At 41.1% G+C, this 18,689-nt stretch overlaps 1 protein-coding gene across 1 annotated transcript; it reads left to right on the top strand.

The window, feature by feature from the left end:
• The first annotated feature begins 14,854 nt into the window (after nucleotides 1–14,854).
• Nucleotides 14,855–18,082, top strand: LOC116521757. The gene is made up of 2 exons (XM_032236417.1): nucleotides 14,855–17,275; nucleotides 17,516–18,082. Exons 1-2 carry the CDS (start codon nucleotides 14,855–14,857, stop codon nucleotides 18,080–18,082), a joined length of 2,988 nt encoding a protein of 995 aa, XP_032092308.1.
• Nucleotides 18,083–18,689: the final 607 nt, after the last annotated feature.

Genomic DNA, 18,689 nt, shown 5'->3' with positions numbered 1-18,689 from the left:
TGTGTGTGTGTGTATTTTTTATTTGTGCTGATAAATAAATAAAGGGAGACTAGTATAGATCTATTTCAAGCTATTTAGCTCTCATCAGCTAGCCATACCCTTACTGGGATTTGAACCTTGGCTCTATTACATCCTAGGCAAACCTCTTAGCCATTAGGCCACAGGCTCTTATCCGTTATCAGCGAAGCCAGGGTGAAAGATTAGATTTTTTACAACCCCTGGTAAGCCCCAATTATGGGAGGAAGCTAACTGCTTACCAGATACCTTTCACCCTGGCTTCGCTGATAACGGATAAGAGCCTGTGGCCTAATGGCTAAGAGGTTTGCCTAGGATGTAATATAGCCCAGGTTCAAATCCCAGTAAGGGTATGGCTAGCTGATGAGAGCTAAATAGCTTGAAATAGATCTATACTAGTCTCCCTTTATTTATTTATCAGCACAAATAAAAAACACAAATATAACAAAGGCAACAGTAAAAATATTGGGTTTCTGTCGTGATGGACTCTTGTGATGAGCTGATAGACAAATGATGGAAGCAGTTAGCTTCCTCCCATAATTGGGGCTTACCGGGGGTTGTAAAAAATCTAATAGATACCTTTCACCCTGGCTTCGCTGATAACAGATAAGAGCCTGTGGCCTAATGGCTAAGAAGTTTGCCTAGGATGTAATATAGCCAAGGTTCAAATCCCAGTAAGGGTATGGCTAGCTGATGAGAGCTAAATAGCTTGAAATAGATCTATACTAGTCTCCCTTTATTTATTTATCAGCACAAATAACACACACACACACACACACACACACACACACACACACACACACACACACACACACACACACACACATATATATATATATATATATATATATATATATATATATTTAGTGTCACAACCCCTGGTAAGCCCCAATTATGGGAGGAAGCTAACTGCTTCCATTATCTGTCAATCGGCTCGTCACGAGAGTCCATCACGACAGAAACCCAATATTTTTACTGTTGCCTTTGTTATATTAGTGTATATTAGGCTTAATGGCTAAGACGTTTGCCTAAGAAGCAATACAGCACAGGTTCGAATCCCAGCAAGGGTATGGCTAGCTGATGAGAGCTAAATAGCTTGAAATAGATCTATACTAGTCTCCCTTTATTTATTTATCAGCACAAATAAAACACACAGACAGATAGATAGATAGATAGATAGATAGATAGATAGATAGATAGATAGATAGATAGATAGATAGAAAGTTACAACCCCCGGTATGCCCAAATATGGGAGGAAGATCACTACTTCCATTCCCTGTCCATCGGCTCGTCACAAGAGACCATCCAGACATTACATTTTGTGTTGTATTTGTGCTGATAAATAAATATAGATAAATAAATATATATATAGATAAATATATAGATAATTATATAGATAAATATATATGATCATAATGAGCTGATGATGTTTGTATGCTTGTACATTAACACTTTGGACACCTAGAGAGAACAGTGCTCAACATTTAAAGAAAATTTATGATATAAAACAATAAAAAATATCCATTGAAAGTTTCGCAAAAAAGTTGAGGTTTGATGTTATTCTTATTCTACCTAACCAAAGGTGAGTTAGAAGTCAATGCCTTTTCTTCCTTCTCCCCTTCTCTACACCTTTCTCTTTCCTTTCCATTCCCCTACTTTTCCTATTTCCTTTTGTATTTTATATTATAAACTAATAAAAAAATAAAAGTTTTCCAAACAACATAAACCCACCAGGCAAAATTAAATCTGAATACAAGAGGGTTTACAAGGCACATGTCAATCCAAAGCAAGACAGGGATCATACCGACCAGGAGAGACACAGCTAGGAAATGAACACATTGTTCCAAGCATTGTCTCCATCTGTTTGCTGTGCTAAATAGCCACCTTCCGGTACAGCCTATTAAGTGGGGTGAGACTGCCTCATCACAAGTAATTAAACTAATTTTCCCTAGGTGTTCTTGGATCAGTGCAGAAGGCAGTTCCTCTTCCTCATCACTGACCAGGTACAGCTGCATGCTTTTCTGACCAAAGCCTAAGGAATGTCCTGCTGCAGCTATGCTTCATCCAAATCCCCCTCTGACAGCTGTTCGGAGTCATTGACCAACTCCCTTCCTGATGTGCCCGGAACATGTTCATCCTCTTCTGAAATTATATCTGGCGAGGTATCTGAAGAAGCATCCAGGGGAGTCATCTAAAGAGGTAATTATGAACAGTTCCAAATATCAGTCAATTTTGGCATAAAATCAAATGAGGATGAAGAGGATTTTCATCTTTCAACATGAAAAGGACCCAAAGTATATTTGCAGTTAAGAAACGGGAAGGACATATTTCCCATGATAAGTTTTCTCATTGATACTTTTGGTTCCAAAGTGCAGCCATTTCCTTCTGCATATAAGCTATTGTTAAAAGCTGTGCTTTGGTAGTGGCCATTCTCACATACTATAACACAGAAATAAGAATTATTAAACACATTCCACAAAATATGCTATACCAAAGGATTGCAAGGCACATAATGTGAAACAGACCTCTTTTAACAGATTACTGAAAATCCCCATATTCTAACCAACATCATGTTGGGCTTCCACATTTTTAACAGCAATTTTAGTCCAAGCTGGACTTACTTTGCCTCAATGGTTCTACCTCTCACTCAGGGAAAATTCATCCCTAACTACAAGTGTGGGATCACAAATACTTTGGCTGCAGTCATTGGGGCACCTGACATCTCCCATCACATGGCAACTGTATTATGCATTTACAAAATTCCCCAGGTAAGATTTGATGTAGATATACACTATCATTCTGCCATAAATCCCTAAACATCAATATGCTTCCCTCTGTAAAAAGGAGAGAACTTTTGTATAAGTAAATATTGTTTTTGCCTGATAAAATTGGCATAATAGCATGAGTAATCATAAGTCGAACAGATAGTGAAGCTATTTGACATAGCAAATTCCAGATATTGAACTAAGGGTCAAATTTGAAATATTCACAATAGAGTCCACAAAAATGTATTTACTGATACTTCAAGAGTGACATCTTGTTTCCAGTTTGAGATTGCTTGCTGAGGGGAGCTGGTCGTTACAGCTCCAGAATCCTGGACACATTTATCTGTCAGATGAGCCATCCATCAGCCATCTGACAGCTTGTTTACCTTATTCTTCGGGCCAAGGAGATAAGGTGAGCTTTCTGCCAGGCAACGTGCCAACCAATTCTCGCAGATTGTCTCTGGGAGGGGGGGGGGGAGGCCAGCCGATGGCAGAATTGTCTCCGTGCCAGGAATTCATGTTGCATTAGCAGCACAAAGCAACACTCAAATCCTCAAAACAAAACTTGATTTATTGAGTCCAACACGAGCGGACCCTGTACATGTGGACTTTTAATTGTTTGTATTAAGCCTTAGCTTCATTTTTTTGTTTTTACAAGAACTCCTTCTGATATCTTACTTGCTAAAGAGATATTCAAAATGGCGCCGAGCCGCTTCGTAACACTGTTCGAGCTTTGAATTTCTACAGAGTTTAAAACCTCAGAGGGAAGGAGTGATTTAATATTAATCAGTAACAGCTACACAATTGACCAGCACAGATTTATTAATTGGTTGAAGAAGGTTAAAACTCAGTATGGCTTCTAAGCAAAACCCTATTCAAAAGCTCCCCCCCCCCAGCTTCAAAAGTTTGCTAGCCCCTGGCACGAAACCACAGTCTTTACTTCCTCCCCCCCCACAGGGGAGCCACTGACTAAACAATTTTTTTAGAAGGAATTGGCTGAAGCATTTAAAATCATGTAACTATGATGGAAACAAAACTTAAGGAGGAGATATTTGTTGCGCATAAAGAACTATCTGATAGACTTGAGACTCAGGTTCAGAAGATCAGGGATGATATGTTGGGGGTTGTTAATTTGTTAAGAAAATATGTTTTGGAAATTGAAGACAGATTAGAAGATCTTAATAATGCTAATACTAATTTGGTATCAAAAGTCAACGTAGTGCAACAAAAAGTTGGAAATGCTGAAAAAGAAATTATTATGTTACAGTATAGACAAATGGAGTTTGCACTAAGAATAAGAGGTTTGTGTGAAAACAATCAGGAGAACTTGAAACAGATTCTTTTAGAAGCTTTCGATAGTCTGTTGGGAAGGCCAGGGGGAGATTTGGATTGGCAAATTGATAAGATTTATTGTGCTAACTCCTGGCTGGCGAAACAGAAGCAGCTCCCACGGGACATTGTATTATACTTTACTACAAGAGGCATAAGGAATATGATATTGCAAGAGTCCTATAGAACCAAGCTTCAAATTGGGGGTCAGGAAGTGACTGTTCTGAAAGAGATACCACCTCAAATGCTAAGATCCAGGAAAGACTATGCTTTTTTAGTCGAAGAACTTAAAAATCGTCAGTTACAGTTCAGATGGGAGGCACCAGTTGGGCTATCATTCATCTTTGAAGGGCAAAGATACCGTCTTAAATCAGTATGGGAAGCTCGAGATTTTTACCATAATAACTTGAATGCCAGACATCCTGCCCCATCCTGGCCTAGAGAAAGAGATCAAGAAGGACAAGATAGACAGCAAACTACACAACTATCAACAAGGATGGATCACCCTTCTCCCTCAGAAGTACAAGGAACAAAGACAAAACCGTGTGATTACCAGACGAATGGATCAACAATTAAAAAAACAACAATCAACTAATTACCAATGATTTGTCTTCTAGGGTGAAGAAGATAAAGATATATGCCAGAGTTTTATCAGATCATAATCCAGTTTGGATGGAGTTGGAAGGGGTGACGCAAGCAAGAAGGTCTTGGAGATTGAATGTAAATTTATTTAGACTTGAGAAATATACTAATGAATGTAAAAAATTGTTAGCAGAATACTTTGTTTTTAATATGAATAAGGGTACTTCTATGGAAATTGTAGGGGATGCAAGTAAAGCATATATGAGTGGAGCTTTGATAAATTTAAATAGATTACATAGACGTAAACAAGGGGGAGAGTGAATAGAACTGGAAGATGAAATTAGGATTATGGAAAAAAATTTTTTAAAGGGGGATAAAGTTTACTCCTCAGTTATTTTTGAAAGGTATAATTACTGAATGTACAGCTGTAGAGATTAATTTGCCTTTGCACTTAATAACTTTAGTTAGATTGTTGGTGGCACAATACTGGAAGAAGACTTGCCTACAATTCAAGAATGGATACTGAAAGTCACAAATTTAGCTGAGATGGGTAAAATACCTGCATATGTTAAGCACCACTTAAATGAGAGATATAAATGAGTCTGGGCAAAATGGATTGATTATATACAAAATAAATATGGATAAATGAGATGGGGAAAAATGGATTGATTATATTCAAAATAAATATGGGAGTAAGAAATTCCAGATAGCTTATGATTAAGATCAGGACTGATATAAATTGTTTAAAGTTAGTTTACCAAGGAGGAGCTAAGCTCAATGTAAAGAAGTTATCAATTTTTTATTCTTTTTTCCAATATATTTTAGACTGTTTTTGTTAAAGATTTATACCGTGTATGGGTTCTGGGAAGTCGGGGGAGGGAAGGCTGGGGGGGTTGTGGGGGAGGGTGGGAGGGAGGTTTGAATAGGGGTGTTAGTTTTTAATGTAATATGATTGCACATGTATACTGTTTTCTCTTATTTTTTCTTTAAAACTAGGATATGTTGTATATTGTTATGGAAGTATAAATACTATCAACATAGATTGGAGTTTGCTCAGAAGCGGAAATACACCAATGAGAGGAAGAGTGGAAAACAGAAGGGAGATGGGAAGAGAGGGAGAGGAGAGGGTAAAGGGGGAAGATGAGGAGGATAAGGAGGAGTGGAATGTAGAGAGAAAGATGGGAAGAGAGGGATAGGAGAGAGGGTAAGGGGGGAAGATGAGGAGGATGAGGATAAGGAGGAGTGGAATGTAGAGAGAGGAGAAGGAGAAGGGAAGGGGAAGTAGAGTATGAAAGGATGATGGAGGGAAGATAGGAAGTAGGAGAGAGGTAGAAGAAAGAGGTGTATGGAGAGCAGAAGAGCTAATAATGCGTTTTTATTTTTTGGGGTGTTGATGACAAGAGGAACTGATGTAATCATTATTTATTACTATATGATACTGGCTATGTATAGTATACATGTGATTGTATGTTATGAAAATGGAAATAAAAATATATATATAAAACGAGTGACATCTTGTTTGATATTTCCTAATCAACACGAATACCATCTTTTTTGGAATATAAGACTAACCGGAGTATAAGAACCACCAAGGTTTTAAAGAGGCAAATTTAATTCTTTAATCCCTTTAATCCCATCAATACAAATTCTTATATTATCATCATTATCAGTCATTTATTTAACGATAGTTTGGCTAAGTTTAACTTGCTTTTTCCCCTTTTTTCACCATTTAATTTTTTTTACCAATTCCTCTTATCAAACCCATGTATGTATGTATGTATGTATGTATGTGGCGCAGTGGTTAAATGCAGCACTGCAGGCTACTGCTAGATCAGCAGGTCAGCGGTTCAAATCTCACCGGCTCAGGGTTGACTCAGCCTTCCATCCTTCCGAGGTGGGTAAAATGAGGACCCAGATTGTTGGGGGCAATATGCTGACTCTCTGTAAACCGCTTAGAGAGGCCTGAAAGGCCTATGAAGCGGTATATAAGTCTACTGCTATTGCTATTGCTATTGCTATGTATGTATACATTGTTATCCTTATTAATTATTTATCTAACTTTATCCATTAACACTACATTTTTAACATAATACTCTAATTTTAACAAATTTTTAAACCTTTTTTCTTAATCATTGTTTACAATTTATATCCAATTTTCCCTTTTATCATGTCAATACAAATTATTACATTATTATCATTATCAGTCTTTTAATTTAACTATGTTTAACTTACTTTTCCCCCTTATTTCACCATTTAAAAATTTATACCAAATTTCCTCTTATCATAATGACATATGTCACCAGAGCCGAGGTGACACAATGGTTAGTGTGCAGTACTGCAGGCCACTTCATCTGACTGTTATCTGCAGTTCAGCGGTTCTAATCTCACCGGCTCAAGGTTGACTCAGCCTTCCATCCTTCCGAGGTGGGTAAAATGAGGACCCAGACTGTGGGGGCGATATGCTGACTCTGTAAACCGCTTAGAGAGGGCTGAAAGCCCTATGAAGCGGTATATAAGTCTAACTGCTATTGCTATTGCTATATATATGCATTGTTGTCATTATCAATTATTTACCTAACTTTATCATTATCACTACATTTTTAACATAATGCTCTAATTTTAACTAGATTTGACTAGTATTTTATTATTAGTTTTCATATCTCAACCTGTTTCTTTCCAATAATAGTGTAGTCCTATTTCTTTTGCCATTTGTGGCATTGATCATCTGGTGACTTCCTTAATCAAATTTGTTTCAACTTTTCTTGGCAACTTGTTGCTTATTACATATCTTATAAAATCTCAAACCCTTCATCAGCTTCAGTATAGCATCGGAGTATAAGACCAAGGTTTTGAAGAGGCAAATTTTTAAAAAAGGTTTTTGCACTCTGCAAACCTCCCAAAGATGAAAAATGGGCCCATTTTGTTTCAAACAAAGGGCATGGATAGCCTTTAGGAGGCTTGTAGAGTGTTCATGGGTGGGTGGAGGCCCAAAAACAAGCAAAAAAGGGCATGGATAACATGTCAGAGTCTTATAGACTCCAAAATGTTATCAGATGGCGGGGGGGGGGGGGGGCAAAACTGATTTCATTTCTGCCCTTTTCGGGCACCAGGAGCTCTCTGAAAGCCTCCTAAAGGCTTTCATAAGGCTCTGTGTGGCCACTTTGTTGAAGGGGATAAGGTTTCAGGAAGCAAAAAATGCAGTATTCAGTATATAACACACACCCATCCTCTTCATCCTCTCTTTTTAGGGAAAAATACTCCGAAAAATACAACAGTTGCATAATGTTTCAGTATATAAAAATAAGAAAACACTCAAATGAATGTACACATTTTCAGTGGCTCACATAGTCCTTTGCAATTGCATATGTTTACCTTTCGGTAGTTGATATATGGTTAGGCTTCAGTTGTGGATAAAGAGACTCAAGCTGTTTTCTTCCAACAAATGTTTCTCAATGAATCCCACCAATGCAAGGGCCTCCTGAAGTTATTGCTGTATTTTAGATGAATCTGGATTGGAATTCTTTTAGTAAAGGATGAGAAAGGAGAGAAATTTGTCCAGGACATGATCTCCACATTTTTGGAGCATGGCATCTGCATTGAATTTATAGCAGAGTTACCAACCGTAGCTATTTAAAATGATTTTACTGAACTCATAGATTAAGGATTACATATACACCATGTTCTCATGAACAGCATAGCCAAAGTTATAATCTTATATGGTGAAACTCAGTCCATATCAGTTCTGAGAAGTTTGCTTCAGTTTTCAGAAATGGAGGATATACCAAAGAAGAATAAGATCTGTGTTATAACTGCTCAGACATATTACACATCAATTGCCGTTCATAAATCTTGGGATATTTATTTTCTACATGGCGCTTTATCCTTTGCAGTTCACATAAGGGAGGTCTAGGATTTCCAGGAATTTCTTCAGAACTTGAATCCAAACAACAACCAGCATGATCATTTTCGAAAAGATGTTTGGGAACAGGCATTCAGTTGCTTCTTTTCCAACTCAAAAACTGACACCTCTGAGAAAAAATGTACTGGATAGGAGAGGCTTGAGACTCTTCCCACATCTGTGTTTGAAACATTAATGAGGAGCCAGAGTTATAATATTTACAATGCAGTCTATGCTGTGGCACATGCTTTGCAATCTCTGCATATATACAAATCCAGAGAAACAGCAATTGTGAAAGAAGGGAGGATACAGATTCATAATCAAGTGTGGTGGCAGATAGGTTTGTGGTGGAGAAAGCACCATATCTGCAATTGCAAGATGTATCCATAAAATTTAGTGAATAATAATTTTTGAGGGTTTGACACTAGGTTTAAATGCAAAATATAGTAATAAATTAACCAACTTAAATTTTGTATGTGTTCTTACCTAGGCTTCCTGATACAATAAAAAGCAGATGCTTAGACCCAAATGCATCCCCTCCCTTCAGAGAATTAACCTCCTTACTACATTGCATAACTCTGCCATAAGTCCAATCTATTAATAAATAGAATGAGGTGATCTATTCCATTCACCTGATGTGCAGTAGTTACTTTTTCTTCTAGATGGTTTTTTGAAATATCGTATCGTATTTTATTATTTGTATGCCGCCCTTCTCCGGGAGGACTTAGGGCGGCGAACAATTCAACAGCTCAACTACTGCAAATCTACCATATTCATCTGCTATAGGTATACACAATACAATAGCAGACTTGGAAGGGACATTGAAGGTCTTCTAGTCCAACCCACTGCCTAGGAAGGAAACCCTATACTGTTTCAGGCAAATGGCTATTCATCATTTGTATTTGTATTTGTATTTTATTATTTGTATGCCGCCCTTCTCCGGGAGGACTTAGGGCGGCAAACAATTCAAGGGAAAAAAAGGGGGGGAACATAAAAGACAAAATACAAATAATAAAAGTAGACAACAGTCGCACAACCATGTCGAGAGGGGAGGGAACTCATCACCCCCAGGCCTGCCGTCAAAGCCAGGTTTTGACGGCTTTTTGGAAGGCCTGGAGAGAGGTGAGGGTCCGAATCCCTGCGGGGAGTTCATTCCAAAGGGCCAGAGCTGCCACAGAGAAGGCCCTCCCCCAGGTAATAGCCAGGTGGCATTGGCTGGTAGATGGCACCCGGAGGAGGCCAACCCTGTGAGATCTAATGGGTCTGTGGGAGGTAATTGGCAGCAGGCGGTCTCTCAAGTACCCAGATCCAATACCATGAAGGGCTTTATAAGTTACTACTAGCACTTTGAAAATAATTGCTTTTAATCACATACATTTCTTTGATTGTTGAAAGTACAACCATGCCTGCTTTTTTAGGAATTTCCTCATTTTATACAACAGCTGGTTGGTTTGTGGCAATGAGCTGGGGCTTATATTTTATATTACAGTGTTGTGGCCCAGAAGGTTCTGGTTGAGCTGCTGATGGACTCGGTTAGCAAGAAACCATATGAGTCTGCCCTGTATGAGGACTCTGGGCAAGGTTCAGACTCAGAGCAGGGACCAGAGAAGCTGGTTGGCCACCAGGAGGTGCCTGGAGCAGTGGGGAGGATCAAAGGCAGTTTGTCCCTGATGCTAGATTGAGATGGGCTGAGAAATGGAAGCAGCAACTCACAGAAGATGATTAAGCACAGGTGGTTGTTGATTGGCCCCTCCCAAGAGAGATTATGGGTGAGGTGTTGGGAGGGGACATTTGCAGGAAACAACGGTTAGTTAAGTGTTAGATATCTTTCCACAGGATAGATTCCAATTCAGCTTCTGTGAATACTTTATTTCATATTATAATCACTGATCTGCTAATCTCTGTTTTGTTTTTTCCAATTTTAAATATTGCTTTATTTTTCAGAACTGGTTCATTCATTTAAAATGTACTCTAATTACTTGACTTTATTTACAATCAATATATATTTGTGACAGGTAAACACCTTTCCTTCCAGTAGTTCTTCAGATGCTGGCCCTTGTTTCATAGCCAACAGTCCTGTAGCCCATTTTTCACCAGATATCCAGTAACTTCAAAACCTAGGCAAAGTCCTTGTTGACCTGGGCAATGACTGAGCCACTATGGGTTTCTGTAATTTATGTCTCACCATATTTTTATGGGAGAGAGACACTTTTTGTCTGACTCATCTGATGAGACCTGTCCAAAATGGTTGAACTTCTGTCACAGCTCTCACATTCCTCAGAGCACAATAGACCCATAACTACATCAAGGTAGTATCTTACTGGCACCCAAAGTAGCTTCCTCACTGGGAATTACTATGTTTTGTCACACAATCACCAGACGTTCTGATTGGATTTGGCATTTTTATCTACATATCAGACCTGGCATAGGCAGATGTAGATATTGCATGTGTTACAGTTATCATCACCGGATGTAAACTGCTCCAAGTAAAGCTGCCTTTTGCAATTTGTAAGTGCCAATGTGGTTCAAGTGGAGCTCCAATTGTTTGGGTATTTAACCCAAGTTACCTATTACTATTGGTACCACCTTTGCTTTTTTTTTTTTGCCACAGTCATTCTATCTGTATTTGCCATCTTTGTATTTTGTATCATCTCAGTTCATTCTCTTCTACTTTGTTGTCTCCATCTACTGCCATGTCTAAAACATGATCTAAAACTTCAAGTGGTCTTCAACTTACAACCACAGTTGAGACCCCAACATTCATTATTAAGTGGTGCAATCATTAAGTGAAGCATCATAGTGAAACAGCATGGGGTCCACCATTGAACCCCTCAATACTTAATCAGGCTACTTGTCTTCTTCTAACTCAAAACTTCAAAATTAAAACTCTGCTAATGCTCTTTCACCTAAAGAAAAGAAATAAGGAACATATTTCTTTTCTGCTTGAAACACAGGAAGATAGTTTTTTCGCAAGTAGGAAAAAACTGGGTGGGCAGTTAACCACATTATCTTAGTCATAGAGCGCAGTTTATGATAATCAAAGTTCAACTTGTAAACAAGCTATAGGTTAACCATATTTTTAGCAATATATCTGAGTGGCGTTCTGACTTTTCCTCTTTCTGCATGAGTAACTAAGATTCACTTCTCTTTTAGTTTCACTTTACTTCCCTATTGTGGTTTGGGAATCATGTATTGTAATTTTCCTTAAATATTTGTAATTTACCCGAAATAACCTTGTGCTGACTTAGGTGAGAAATTGTGACCTGGACTAGTGCACGCCTATATGACGTCTATATGATTTGTAATAACCATTTCAAAGGTATAAAACCTCTGTCAAAATGTACCTAAGTCAGATCAGTTAGGTGGAAATCTACTGGTCTCTTGAATGCATTCAATAATAATAAAAACCTTTCTCCTCTGGAAAAGGTGTCGTCTCCTATTCTTACGTAAGTAGAAAGGCAGACCCTGATTTTGCCATTACATTTCTTGGCGAGCCAGCCAGGAGACGATAAGGTTTTTGGGGACCCTCTGGGACACCTAACCCGGGGGGCTGGGGGCTCATCGGGTCAGGAACCTCTCTGGCGCCAAACGGACCTTTTGTTCCGAGGGAATTTCCCGGCAGCGAGGAGCACTCGGCCTCGGCGGTTGGCGGTCTCAAGAACCTCAGAAAACCAGAGGAGAAAGGAGAAGTCTGGCCAGCACCGGAGGAGGAAAACCACAGATAAGAAGGCAAGTAATTGTGGGTTTTCTATTTAAGGCCCGGATTTTCTTTTAAACCGGAGAGTGAGGTCTGATCCACCTTGCTAGGTATAAAGGTTTTGGGAATTGGACTGTCCAGAATATATGTATGTGTTTAAAAGGGTAAAGTGTTAAGATTGTGTTATCCAGTATTTGGGAAAATTATGGGTGGAGGAAGTAGTAGTCAGACTCCGCTGAATTCTATGTTAAATCATTTTAAGGAAGGATTTATGAGTCAGGATTATGGAATTGAGTGGAGTAAACATGAGCTTAGGAAGTTTTGTGAATCAGAATGGCCCAGATATGGCATTGGGTGGCCTGAAACAGGTACTTTTGACCCCCACATAGTTTTAAAAGTCCATAGGTTGGTGTTTGATCCTAAGCTAGGGAGTTTAACTCAGGCTCCATATATAGATGTTTGGAAAAAATTGATTAATCAACCCCCAGCTTGGTTAAAGAAATGTAAACAACAATGTATTCTTATGGCTGTCAGAGTTACAGACCCCAAAAGTCCTAGGCAGAGACCACCAGTCTTGGCTAGTGCCCCAGAAGAATTGCCACAGCCCCCTCCTTACATGGCACCTAGGGGGGTCAGCTTGCCAGCCACACCGCAATCCTTGTCACTGACCTATTCCAGAAGAACTGCACCCAGCACAGGGGATTCTACAGGCCAGTTACCTATTGAGGGAATCGAGCAGGGATTGGATGCTGTAATTACTAGTATGGAACAAATAAGATATAAAGAAAAAGAAGAAAAGGCCCCTCTAAGCTCACCCGACACAATGGGCCCAGAGTTTTGGGAAAAGAAGGAGGAAGAGATGGACCAATTGATGGGAGCTGTGGGTGGAGAAGCGGAACCAGTGTCAGCCAGAACTAGAGCAAAGACAGAGACTGTTTTTACAGCACCACTCAGACGAGTCGACCAATTCTTAGTAAACCCAGATGACCCCTCCCAAGTTTCAACAGGGTCGTTGTTTCAGCATGTTCCTTTTACCACCTCTGATTTGCTTAATTGGAAAATGCACTATGGGCCTTATAGTGCTAAACCAAACGAAGTGGCAGAATTGGTAAAAACTATTATGGATGCTCATCACCCAACTTGGCTAGATTTACAACAACTTATGGCAACACTTTTCAATGCTGAAGAAAGGGAAAAGATCAGGAATGCAGTGTCTAATATTTTAAAACCAGATGTCCCTGCATGTACAACTTTAGCAGACTTTATTGAACAGCGTTTCCCCTCAAAGGATCCTAATTGGAGTCCTTACGATTCTCATCAATTAAACTTGTTGCTCAATTATCAACAGTTAGTAGTAAAAGCTGTGCGCATAGCAGGAAAGCCCGCAACCAACATGTCGAAACCAAGTTTGATAACCCAAGAAGCTACTGAAAGTCCGGAGGCATTTTATTCTAGATTGGTGGAGGCATATCAGATGTATACTCCTATCGACCCCACCCTTCCTGAAAATGCTCGTATGCTAGCAATGGCTTTTATTTCACAATCAGCTCCAGACACAAGACATAAGCTTCAAAAGTTGGAAGGAGCGTTGGGAAAACCTCTTAGTGAACTCATGGAAGTTGCCAGGAAGACATTTGTCAACAGGGATTTATTGGAGGAGAGGAAAAAAGATAAGCAGATGAAGAAAAAAGCAGAATTGCTAGCCACCGCTTTAATGACTGTGCCAGGGGGAAATAGAGGAAGTAGGGAGAGGACTATAATCCCCTCCTTGGGTCAAAATCAGTGTGCCATATGTCACAGGTATGGGCACTGGAAAAGAGATTGTCCCAGAAGAGAAGGAATTGGGAAAAGGGAGATTGAACAGCCAAGGGTAACTAGAAATCCTTCCCCTTTGCCAAGAAATCTCTCCCTCAGCCGACCCAACACCTTCAGGGGACGTGGAACATTCAGGAAGCCCTTTAATGGCCTGCGAAAGAGAGAAGCCAAGGGATTTTCCCCCAACACTCCTTTGATTGGATTGGCAGAAGCTGAGGAGTGGGATTGACGGGGCAGTGTAGATTCGATTAGCCTCCCTGAACCTATGGTCTGTCTGAATGTGGGGGGCAAAGAAGTTTCTTTCCTTGTAGATACAGGAGCGACTCGCTCTGTATTAACCCAACCTTTGGGATATATTTCTTCTCAATCTATCAACATTCAAGGGGCAACAGGAAAACCACAAACCCAGCCACTTTTAGAGCCTCTATTATGCACAACGGGAGGAAAAACGTTGACTCACCAGTTTGTTTATCTGCCCAGCTGTCCGCTTCCACTCATGGGTAGAGATTTACTTTGCAAACTTAGAGCACAGATATTTTTTGATGAAAAGAGATCCGTAGGAGTGAAATATGGCAATGTGAATTTAGAGATGCCTAAGGAAGAGGCTTGGAGAATCATGGTGGTGCAGGAAGTCTCAGGAGACAAATGGAGGGAGTTCCGGGTTCCTGGGCTGTGGGCGGAAGATAACCCCCCTGGTTTTGCTGCTCACCACACCCCTATCATTGTTGAGGAACTACCAATGAGCCTTCCTGTATGCATCCGCCAGAGGGGTACCCAAGAGAAATTGTGCAGGCTATTCAGGAAGTTATACAACTGTATCTGACTTATAAGATTCTAGTGCCCACTGACTCCCCATGGAATTCACCGATTCTGCCTATACCAAAAGGGGAAGGGAAATATCGAATGGCTCAGGATCTTCGTCGGGTCAACAGTTCAACAGTCACAATTTATCCCACGTTGCCAAATCCTTATGTGTTACTTGGGTTAATTCCACCAGAAGCCAAATGGTTTTCAGTTATTGATTTAAAAGATGCCTTCTTTTCTATACCCATTCATAAAAAAAGCCAGCACTTGTTTGCCTTTGAATGGGAAAATCCGACAACAGGAAGGAAACAGCAGTATACTTGGACACGCCTTCCACAGGGATATAAAAATTCCCCAACGCATTTTAGCGCGGCGTTAGCTACGGACTTGGAAATTCTAGATTTACCCCCTCCTGATGTTGTGTTGCAATATGTGGATGATCTTTTGGTGACAGGGCAAACAGAAGAGGACTGTCATGCCAATACAGCAGCCCTGTTACTTCTGTTACAAGAAAAAGGCTATAAAGCTTCTAGGGCCAAAGCACAATTGGTCCAATTGAATGTTAGGTATTTGGGATATGATATCCAGCAGGGGCAAAGAACTTTGGGACATGAAAGGAAGGAAGCCATTTGTCAATTACCAGCCCCAAGAAATAGGAAGGAATTGAGAGGCTTTTTAGGAGCAGCAGGATTTTGCCGCATTTGGATTCCTAACTTCGCATTGTTAGCAAAGCCACTTTATGAAGCTACAAAAGGGAATGAAACGGCACCTTTGCGGTGGGAAAAAGAGGAACAGAAAAGTTTTTTGAACTTAAAACATGCTTTGACTCAAGCCCCGAGTCTGGGACTGCCTAATTTAGACAAACCTTTTCGTTTATTTGTGGACACTAAACAGAATATGGCTGTGGGGGTGTTAACTCAGAAGATGGGAACGTGGTATCGACCAGTTGCATATTTGTCAAAACAATTGGATCAGGTAGCAAAAGGGTGGCCCTCTTGTCTTAAGGCTGTAGCAGGCACAGCTTTACTTACTCAGGAAGCAAATAAACTTACTTTTGGACAGCAGTTGAATATCTACACCCCCCATGCTCTTCGGGCTGTTCTGGATCAGAAGGGCCATTTGTGGCTTACCAATCCACGTATGTTGAAGTATCAGGGGCTTATTACACATAACCCCCTCATCAAACTTGTTCAGTCATATGCTTTGAATCCTGCCACTCTGTTACCTGAACCAGACTCTGAGATCACTCATGATTGTCTGCAAACCATCGAGGAAACCTATGCTAGTCGCCCAGATTTGAAAGATGAACCCTTTTCCGACCCGGATGCAACCCTTTTTACCGATGGAACCAGTTTTATCCATGAAGGTGTAAGGAAAGCAGCTTATGCTGTAGTTACTCTTGATGATGTATGGGAAGCCAAGCCCTTACCTGCAGGAACTAGTGCCCAGTTGGCAGAATTACATGCACTCACTAGGGCATTGGAATTAGCAAAAGGTCTACGTGTCAACATTTACACAGACTCCAAATATGCCTTTCTTACAGTTCAAGTGCATGGAGCTTTGTACAAAGAAAGGGGTCTTATTACAGCAGGAGGAAAGGACATTAAATATGGACCCCAAATTTTGCGTCTATTGGACAGTGTGTGGTCCCCCAAACAAGTTGCCATTATGCATGTACGGGGTCATCAGAAGGGGATTTCAACAGCTGAAAGAGGAAACCACAAGGCTGATCAGGTGGCAAGGGCAGCAGCTTTGGATCCATTCTCCCTGCAAGCTAACTGCCTTACTTTGTGGATCCCGAACCAAGAGGATGAACCCCCCTCATATAGCCACTCGGAAGTCCAGCAAGCTGAAGCTATAGGGGCAGAACTAGTAAATGGGTGGTGGACTCTGCCGGACAACCGGGTGTTTGTACCTCAGCAGTTAGCATGGGAAGTTGTTTCTTCCCTGCATAGGCATTTACATTTAGGAAAGACAGCTTTGGGAAAGGCTTTAACAAGGGAAGTCTATATTAACAATTTGTCTAGTCTAGCAGCTGCTGTTTGCTCTCGATGTCAGGTGTGTGCTGCTAATAACCCACGTCAGGGCCCAAGTCTTCCCCCTGGGCACCAACCTAGGGGGGCTTATCCTTTTGATTATTTAATGATCGACTTTACGGACATGCCGAAAGTGGGATCGTACACTGCTATGTTAGTTGTTGTTTGCACATACACAGGGTGGCCTGAATGTGTTCCCACTAGAACGAAAAAAGCTTTGGAGGTAACCCAAACTCTGTTAAATATAGTTATTCCACGATATGGGTTGCCCTCACGTATCTCTTCAGATAATGGGCCTGAGTTCATTCATGCAGCCACTCAGAAGGTTGCCCAGGTATTGGGGATTACCTGGAAGTTACACTGTTCGTTCCACGCTCAATCGGCGGGTGTCGTTGAAAGAGTTAATAGAACTATAAAGAATAAATTGGCTAAAATTTGTCAGGAAACTCATCTGAAATGGCCAGATGCCCTCAGCATGGCGTTGCTGGCCGTGAGGTGCGCACCCACAGGGGGGCTGGGTGTCTCACCATATGAGTTAATGTATGGAAGGGTTCCTAATTTGGTTGGTCCACAGGTGTTGCCCACTCCTCAAGTGGCAGACACAGTGAAAATCAAACAGTTACAAGCCTTGAATACTGTTGTCCATCAATTACAAAAATATGTGCTGTCATGTCGTCCTCATGTGATTGTAACTCCAGTACATAATTTCCACCCAGGACAGGAGGTCTGGGTAAAGGACTGGAAAAAGGTGCCTTTGGAACCCAAATGGTGTGGGCCATATACTGTTGTTATTTGTTCTCCCCTTGCTGTTAAGGTAGCTGAAATTAAGCCTTGGATCCATTGGACACGCCTGAAATTGGCTGCAACCCCGTGTGAGACTGTTTCCAAGGACTCTGTCCAGCCTCTACACCCTACCAAAAGGAGAAGACGAAGGAAGGACGCCACCTCGCCTGCTGATTCACGGGAAGCAATCGCTCTACGGCCAGGTGGTGAAGACCCTTCTGCAGGTGTTGCTCCAGGTACCGCCGACACCCATCACACAGGCAACGCATCGCGTCTCCCGTGGAACCTTCGTCCCCGTCCAACGCGGAGAACCAACCATGGATTCCAACCACCGTCTACGCCAGACTGCGTGCATTAGGAATGGTCTGATCCCAGCGATCTTAGTCGTGATTTTTCTCTTATCTGTTTCTGTTCTCCTTAACTTTCTCTATTTCTATGCCACCATGACAAATAAGATCGCCCGAGGGGCGCCGCCGGTACAGATATGGGAGGTTCCCCCTGATTATGAGGACCCATTTCCAGAAGGGGGGAATGTGATTAGTGGGAGTACCTCGCAGCCACCATATGTGAGGGATGGGAAAAAGGGCACCCAACAAACACCAGATGTCAGGGCCCTCACCGTGACAAATGACTCCCCTGTAAAGGTAACTTCTGAACCACTGCTAGAAGAAATGGGACCAGGGCCTTTTCCTCCTTGTAAGCATTGCTTCTATAAGGTCCCGAGTACACAGGGACTCGGTTTTGCCTATGTAAAACGCTGGGTAGTAGATTGCCATCCAGAGGAAGGGTTATCCCCCTGTTCCAAGGGATCCAGGAACTATTGGCAATGTAGATTGGACCCCAATGTTACTTGGGCACCAAGTGAATACTATAATTCAACCATAATGTGCCATACTTTGAGGCCCATTCAGAGACCATACCCAGAGCCCTATCCGGAAAGGACAAGGACTCGGGGTAAGCGGACA

Source organism: Thamnophis elegans, chromosome Z (genome assembly GCF_009769535.1).
Source record: "Thamnophis elegans isolate rThaEle1 chromosome Z, rThaEle1.pri, whole genome shotgun sequence".
NCBI lineage: Eukaryota > Metazoa > Chordata > Lepidosauria > Squamata > Colubridae > Thamnophis > Thamnophis elegans.
Note: the sequence above shows the minus strand (reverse complement) of the source record. Positions and strands in the feature narration are given on the sequence as shown.